This window comes from Mastomys coucha, chromosome X (assembly GCF_008632895.1).
Source record: "Mastomys coucha isolate ucsf_1 chromosome X, UCSF_Mcou_1, whole genome shotgun sequence".
NCBI classification, from domain to species: domain Eukaryota; kingdom Metazoa; phylum Chordata; class Mammalia; order Rodentia; family Muridae; genus Mastomys; species Mastomys coucha.
In genome coordinates, this window is record NC_045030.1 from 103350740 (window position 1) to 103359604 (window position 8865).

Below are 8865 nucleotides of genomic sequence, written 5' to 3' on the forward strand. Positions count from 1 at the left end.
TTTTTTTTTTTTTTTTTGAAAGTACTAGGATGACCACATCAAGTGGCAAACCCCACACCCAGAAGTAGTGGAACAATGCATTTTTAGACTTCATCAATCTTTTTTTTTTTAAAGATTTATTTTTTATTATTATATGTAAAGTATGTGTAAGTAGCTGTCTTCAGACACACCAGAAGAGGGCGTCAGATCTCTTTATGGATGGTTGTGAGCCACCATGTGGTTGCTGGGATTTGAACTCAGGACCTTCCGAAGAGCAGTCAGTGCTCTTACCCGCTGAGCCATCTCTCCAGCCCTAGACTTCATCAATCTTAAGAGAGAGAAAGAGGACAGAAATTTGGATGAGTAGGGAGGTAGGAGTGGACCTGGGAGTAAGTGGGTTGATATGATCAAAATATATTGTATGCAAATTCTAAAACAATTAATAAAATATTATTTTTAATTCTTTTATTTATTTACATTCTAAATGTTGCCCTTCTTCCTGGTCCCCCCTCCAAGAGTTCTTAAAAGACAAAAAGAATATAGATGATAACCTAAAGAACAGTTATGGAAGTATTCCAGAATCAACACCATGAATATCTGAATTAAAGCAATGGTCATAGGGAATGAAGACAAAGGAGTTAATGACATAACATTAGAGAGAAAAGTCTGAACAAGATTTTATAACTGAATTGATATAAGATTAAGTAATTATGAACAGATTCTGGTTATAACCTTTAGTTTTATTGCCATTCCCAAAACTAAGATTTCTGTTTTGTTACATTTGTGATTAAACTCCAATCTCTTCAGATGACACAAAAAGGTCTTCCTTTATTTTTGATAAAAAGACTAACATGTCTTCAAGAACAGAGATTGTATCTTTCCTTTGAAAAAGATCATTTCACATTATAAATTCATTTATTTTTATGAATGCCTGTATATACTGAAAGGACAATATAAACCCCATTTGTCTTCATTTTACTGACCAGGACTGATTTTGAAAATGCCATAAGGCACCAGCTCTAGGAACAGACCATAAAATCCAGAAACAAGGTCATAAACCCCCTTCCCAAAGAACAGCCTGGGGATAACCACAAAAATGGGGAAATATCTTATCTCAGAATGGGCCATTTGCTCTGGGCAGCCCTATCTCATCCTATGGTTAAACGTTTATGACATAGGAATGTAGACAACTGACTACCTGTGACCCTCCCCCCAGCACCCACCAATGAAATTTTAGATTACCTAATCCTAGAGAGTTCCCTGGTTCCCTATAAGAAGGCCTGCATGCCTTTGTCTGACGTCACCATTTTAGAGAATGGTTGACCCCCATATTCTGGTCATTTCTGAAGAATAAATGCTCTTTGGTTTTGCATACTATGTGAGTCTGGGGTCTTCCTTCAGCAATTTTCAGACACTTACAATACACAAGCGACAACAAGTGCATAGCACTCAGAACAACTTGCAGGAGTTCACTGTTTTTCCAGGAATCAAACTCAGGTCATCAGGCTTGATTACAGACATAATGAAACCACTAATCCATTTATCTCTGACTCCTCAGAAATTAGTTTTGAGCATGACAATGATGATATTCAATTGATTTTCAAAAGAATGAGTGAGAGAGAAGGAAATGGAAAAATAAAGTATGAGAAGATAAAAAAGATGTTGGATGGTTGGTGAGAGCACTGACTGCTCTTCTGAAGGTCTTGAGTTCAAATCCCAGCAACCACATGGTGGCTCACAACCATCCGTAATGAGATCTGACGCCCTCTTCTGGTGTGTCTAAGGACAGTGACAATGTACTTACATATAATAAATAAATTTTTTAAAAAATTAAAAAAAAAAGATGTTGGCTACGTAATAGTAAAAAGCCCATTACATGCTTTGAGTACCAGAAAGTGATTCTTATCAGCATCTTCTCCAGTTTCTCTGAATAATCCACTAACAGGAATCCTGAAAAAGAAAATTCACTTAACATATCCAAGAAAACCCAAGAACATTCTTTCTCCTCCTCCATACTCACAATTTCTTCAGACAGTTAGCTGTTGAAAGAATCAGCCATGGAGTCAGGACAATACCCTGGCAATTTCCAGGCATAGATGCCAGCCATGGTATATCAATGTAGCTATTTGTTGGTAACAGATTCCAAGTCATGGAGCTTGAATTCAAATTCTGTCTTGACATGTGGGGCACTGAAAAGGGGGTATGATAGGAACAAGGATGATGAACATAGCATTAACAACATTTTCAATAAGCCAGGCAGTGGTAGCGCATGCCTTTAATCCCAGCACTTGGGAGGCAAAGGCAGGCAGATTTCTGAGTTCAAGGCCAGCCTAGTCTACAGAGTGAGTTCCAGGACAGCCAGGGCTATACAGAGAAACCCTGTCTCAAAAACAAAACAAAACAAACAAAAAAAAACATTTTCGCTGGGTGGTGGTGGCACACGCCTTTGATCCCAGCACTTGGGAGGCAGAGGCAGGCGGATTTTCTGAGTTCAAAGCCAGCCTGGTCTACAGAGTGAGTTCCAGGACAGCCAGGGCTACACAGAGAAACCCTGTCTCGGAAAAACAAAAACAAAAACAAAAACAAAAAAAACATTTTCAATACTGAAGATCTTTCTGAGTTTTTAGTTAATATACTCAAATTCAGCTAGAAATTTCCTGTTGCATATTCAATGTGGCCTAACTTCTTTTGCATGTGTGATTGATGTTCTATGTGAGTAAATGTGAATGTGGTATTTCCATCATGACAACGTGATGCCACATCTCTTTTTCTCTGAGCATTTAAACAAAATGAAAAAATGGTTTGTGTGAGGAAAGATAGACAAAGGTGTCACATCTGAAGCAGAGAAATTAAAAAGGTGGGGCAGAAAGTCATGGGAGAAAGGAGAAGGAAGTAAAAGGAAGGGAAATAGATGTATAAATATAACAGAGAAGAGAATGAGAGGAGGTGGTGAAAAAGGAGGCTGAACTAATTCAGAAAGGGATAAGTAAAATAGGGACGAGAAGAACAGAATGGTCTTTGGACATAAAAGGGAAAGAAAAATACATAAAGATGTCCAGGTGTCTATGACTTACCAGCCCAGCAGTAGCAAACAAAACACAAAACATGGGGAAACCAAAGAAGAGCCTTCATTCCAACTCAGCTGGCAAGAGATGTGTTGTAGAAATCCCAAGGCAACAGCAGCTCTAGTCCTCTAGAAGCAGAGTTTGGAGGTTATAGAATGTGTGACATCATAACACCTCCTTTTCTTCCTCTTGTAGCCTCCTTAGGGCTACTTAAGATAGAGAACAAAGTTAAGATAGAGAACAGCAGTATAGTTGAAAATCAAGCATTATTTTATTTTTTAAACTCTATTTTTCTTTTTTTTTTTTTTCTTTTTTTGGTTTTTCGAGACAAGGTTTCTCGGAGTAGCCCTGGCTGTCCTGGAACTCACTCTATAGACCAGGCTGACCTCGAACTCAGAAATCAGCCTGCCTCTGCCTCCCAAGTGCTGGGGCTAAAGGTGTGCGCTACCACTGCCCGGCTAAACTCTATTTTTCAATGCCTTATCTGGTCAGAAAAGAGCTGATAGTTGTCCTGAAAGACCCTCAGAGCTAGGGAGACCCTCGCTCAAGTCTCGGGATGACACCACCACCCAATAACTCTCGAGAGACCGACCTTGATGCAACAGCATGAGGTTTATTCAGGGGAAACCAGTATACTGTGGACGAGCTCATAACCCAGGGGCAGAGGAGCTCGACCCCGAGCATGAGAAGTGAGGGGTATTTAAAGGGAAAAAACACAAACTAGGAGGGTGAGGGGGTAACCAAGGACACATAACAAGAGAACAGTGGAAAATTCTAACAGGACCCAATCCCTACTCACTTTTCACAAGAATGTGGTCTGGTCAATGCTTTCACTTTATGGCTGACTATTCCCTAGAACCACCCAGATGGCTCATATCCTGCTTTTCGTTCTTGGAACTAACTGTGGGCGGGGGAGGGGGGTGTCTTTGTGGCCAACAGGTTTCTGAAACTGTCTAGTCTACATTCCTGGCTCGTTACACAGGTCTTCCATGCCCTTTTAGGTAAAGATTATACATTATACATACATTTCTATTAAATGCACTCATTTTAAAATTCTAAAATTCTCCAGCCTTTCAGTCCTAGCCTGTTGTGAGAAGCTAATTTCTCTGCTACACAGAATGAGTGATTATGGTACTATTGGCATCTTTGTGTAGCTCAGCTTTAGTTCCCCATTGAATAAGCAAGTACTTCCTGAAGATGGTCTTTACTTCTTTCTTTTAGATTCTTATGATGATTTGCTTGTTGTTGCCAGATGTTTAGGAACATAATCTGCCATATTGGTTTCACTATATATTTAAAAAACAAAATGTGAAGCAGAAATTGGTAAAAGAAAATGGATTTATTTATAGTCTAGCCAAACCAGGGAGAGTAAGAAACCTAATGTCCTTCCGCACATACTTTTTTGGCTGTCTTATAATTTCTAGAAAGCCATGGAACAAAGGGTAGAAAATATATAAACTTGTTTGGGGCAGGTTACCCAGTCGTTTCCTCAGTGAAGGAGAATGTAAGCCTGTTTGTTTCAGGTTTTTTATTACAGAGACAGTTTTTTATTCATCCTAGCTAAGGAAAATGGGAGTCTTAATTAATGATTCTTCATTTTGATAAAGAAAAGGATTGGGTTTTTTGTGGGATGTAAGACTCTCACCCAGTCCTGACCTGGCAGAGTTCTTTTTCCTTATGTCCATATGCCTTTGATAGTTATGTAGGATGGAAGGTTTTGGTATCTTTTCTGTGGAAGTCAGCTTCAGATACTCCAACTATTTCATTCTATTTAAGAACAATTATTTTGCAAGTTTAAAAATAGTTGTTGACAGTCTGATAGCCAAAAGGACAGGCATGAATATCATTCTTTACAATCTCTGCTGTTCCTACCACTGCTTAAATTATGGATTATGGTTGCAATATTAAGGCAAATTCTCCTCCCATGTAAGCCTGTGAAATCAAACAATTGCTTTCAAAATGCAATGGTAAGATAGACATCTGTGAGACATTCTCACTCCAAGAAGGAACAACAGGAACAAGATAAGAATAACACGTTACTGGAAAGTCCAGTCCCAGCAGACTAGACAGTATCAAATCTTCAGGCTTGAAAGCAATCTTCTTTGATCCCATGCCTTCCTTTCAGACGTATAAGAATGGAATTAGATGCCCAAAATTCTAGGAGGCTTTACTCCCTTAAGTTTTCTAGGAAAAGCCTACGCATGGGTCTCACAGATTTGGGGATATCATGGCCGCAATTGTTTCAGCACACAGTGATTCTGAAGTTCTGGTTTCTTGGAGATGGATCTATTTCCATGACCCCACTAGTCCTTTATATGGACATTATATGGTGACCTTAATACAGGGCCGCGTCTTGGATCGTTCTTCTGGGAGTTCTCATTCTTGGAGTAGTCTGATTCCTATAGCATTGTCTACCTGATTCCTATGGGCCTCTAAGACATTCTTAGAAATCTAGATGAAAGTAGCAGTACCTCCAAAGCTTCTGCATACTGTGTACCTACGTGAATGTGGGGCTGGAGAGATGGCTCAGTGGTCAAGAGTATTGACTACTCTTCCCAAAGTCCTGAGTTCAAATTCCAGCAACCGCATGGTGGCTCACAACCATCTGTAATGAGATCTGATGCTCTCTTCTGGTGTGTCTGAAGACAGCTACAGTGTACTCCTATGCAGAAAATAAGTAATTCTTTTAAAAAGTAAACAACTATGTGGTTGCTGTCAAGGTTTATGACCTGTGCCTTCTGAAGTAATAGTTTAAGCTGCCCTCTGGCCTTTTAAAACCACGGATAGAATAGCTAAAGAATATTACCCAAGACACAAAGTAGCCTTGGGCAGTAAGTCAAAAAACATCAAGGTATCCTGCCTCCCTACCACTTTCTAGTGGTCTGGTTTTTTGTTTTTTTTTTTTTTTTTTTTTTTTTTTTTTTTGGTTTTTCAAGACAGGCTTTCTCTGTGTAGTCCTTAGCTGTCCTGGAACTCACTCTGTAGATCAGGTTGGCCTCGAACTCAGAAATCTGCCTGCCTCTGCCTCCCAAGTGCTGGGATTAAAGGTGTGGGCCACCACCGCCCGACTGGAATTTTCCTTTTAAAACATTACTTTTCTCAAGGCCCTAGGACTCTGGACCTGCAAAGTGTGTGCACCCTCCATTGTCATAATGAATAGCACCTAACTTCCTTTTATTCATTCTGATCTCCTTACCAAAAGATTCTTTGGTCATGTCTCTTGTTTGGTTCTCTCGACACATGCTTTATTCTTTATGTGGACAGGATGAGAAATTTCCAAATCTTTACTTTCAGTTTCCATCTTGATAGTAAATTCAATCTAAATAATTTCTCTGTTTTCATATGTATATAAGACATGGATAATACTACAGCTTAGATCTAAAATATCCCCCCAAAGCTCATGTGTTTAAGACTTTGTTCTCCAGCCTGTGGCACTGCTTATGAGATATGTCCTAGAAAATGCAAGCCTTGATGCAATAGTGGCATAACTGTTTACAAGGGTAACCAGCTGTTTTCTTGATTGGATTGGAGGCTGTCCCTGCAGATGGGAATTCATGCCTAGTATTGTAAATATGGTCAAAGCCCATGGCTGGGGAAGTCATGGGCCCAAGGGGAGAATCTATTAATGTTGTTTTCTGAATTCTCATGCTATCAAACTGCCTTCTAAATACTTATATCCATAGATTGGTGCAGCTCTCAACCTTAATCAGAGAAGCTTCTTACTTCAGTTTATAGTGATTAATGATGAGACATAGCACCATTCAAAGCACTGAAAACATACAACTGTAAATGTTCCTCCATAGACAGGACATCTATATTAACACTCTTCACCATGGCACTGAGAACATGGAAGATAGGGATGGAATGAAAGTGAAAGCCAAAGGATTGAAAGGAATGCTATAAAATTTTGTCCTCCAGATATAATAGGGATGAATCTATTGCTAGACTGTCTCTGACCCACCAGCTCCCAAATAATGACACAGATTATTTATGAAAGCTCAGGCCTTAGCCTCAGCTATTGGCTTCAGATCTTTGCTAAGTCAATCAAAGAATGCCTTAAGCAGGTGAGGAAGGAACAAAAATAGAGACACACCTCCATACAGTGTACAAAAATGTCATCCTGACATCTTCCCCTTTAACTTCAATAAATGGCTTTTTCTCTAACATCATTAACTATATACAACAAGAACAATTATGAGAACTCTCAGGTAAGAGTTATATTCAGACCAGGCGGTGGTGGCGCACGCCTTTAATCTCAGCACTTAGAAGGCAGAGGCAGGTGGATTTCTGAGTTCGAGGCCAGCCTGGTCTACAGAGTGAGTTCCAGGACAGCCAGGGCTATACCGAGAAACCCTGTCTCGAAAAAAAGTTATATTCACATATCCAGTCTATTTGTATTTTGCACCTTTGGAGAAAGTACTCTATTATCTATCCTATCTTGGTGAGTTCGAAGTTTTATACCTAAATCAATTTCTGTCATAACTTTAACGTATCAAACTATAAACATCTTTTTGGACCTTAAATCTTTTTTTTTTTTTTTTTTGGTTTTTCAAGACAGGGTTTCTCTGTATAGCTCTGGCTATCCTGGAACTCACTCTGTAGACCAGGCTGGCCTCTAACTCAGAAATCTGCCTGCCTCTGCTTCCCAAGTGCTGGGATCAAAGGCGTGTGCCACCACCGCCCGGCAACCATTTTCTTAAATCCTAAAACAACATAATTTATATGTGAGATTATCACTATCTAGTCTTCAACCCCATCAGAGACCTGAGAATGATAAATATTACCTGAGAATGTCCCATAGGTCTGTGCGTTTGAACTCTTGGTCCTCAGTTAGTCGAACTGTTTTGAAGGATTAGGAGGTATGTCCTTGGAGTAGGTGTGACCCTATTGAAAGAGGTATATAATTGGAGATGGGCTTTGAGGTCTCAAAATCCCACAGTACACCAGTCTCAGTCTCTTTTACCTGCTGCCTGAAGATCAGGATGTAAAGCTCTCAGCTAGTGTTCCACTGCCATTTCCCATGCCTGTTTCCCATGATGATTATGAACTAGCCCTCTAAAACTGTAAGCAAGCCCCCATTAAATGTTTCCTCTTATAGGTTGCCTTGTCATGGTGTCACTGCAGAGCAATAAATAGAACAGTAAGACAGAGGACAAAGGAACAACTAGATTGGCTCAGAAAGGAATGAGTGAAAAGATGGTGTTTATCATACAGGTTAAGATCATTTTGTTAAGTAAGCTTGTTAGGGCTTGCCATTAGTAACAGTGAGAATGCCTAAAGACTGGGAAGTCAAATAAGAGAAGATCATCAAGGAAGAAATAGTCTCTCCCTTGTCAGTAAGGAATGCAATTTTGGTCCCAGCCACACTGAGGGTTACCCAAGGGTTATCCACAGAAATAGTGAATACAGGAGCTTTTCCTGTGGCCTCACCAGTCCTCAAAAAGAGAAAGGTTTCTTGACTCACTAAGCTCCCCATAATCCAGAAACAAAGTTAAGGGCATATTTTGTTTTTTCATATTGAACCAAAGACTAAAGTCCTTGAATGGAAGCTGGCCTTCCCTCACAGATGAGAGAAGGACATTCTTTCTTCCAATAGTGCTTCACTTTTCAGATTAGACAGACATAGCCGGGGAAAGCTTGCCACCTAGGAGCTTAAGGCTCGCTTAGAACAGTAACAGGAGAGATAGTCTGAACTAGGTGACCACTAGATGGTGGTATAGGATTTTCTAGGATTAATGTATTGAACAATTGACATAGCCTAGGGAAATGCAAATCAAAACGACCAGAGGTTCCACCTTACATCAATCAGAATGGCTAAGAT

General features: G+C 39.8%; 1 protein-coding gene across 1 annotated transcript in view; it reads right to left on the reverse strand.

Annotated features, from left to right (window-relative positions):
* LOC116087358 overlaps positions 1–8865 on the reverse strand; it is a 59435-nt gene that overhangs the window by 20987 nt on the left and 29583 nt on the right. Inside the window, exons 2-4 of the mRNA XM_031366054.1 lie at positions 7829–7928; positions 3054–3172; positions 2000–2168 (exon numbers count right to left, since the gene is read on the reverse strand). Of these exons, the coding sequence (XP_031221914.1) occupies positions 2000–2168; positions 3054–3111 (227 nt within the window). The 5' untranslated portion in view covers positions 3112–3172; positions 7829–7928. The remainder of the gene's footprint in view (positions 1–1999; positions 2169–3053; positions 3173–7828; positions 7929–8865) is intronic.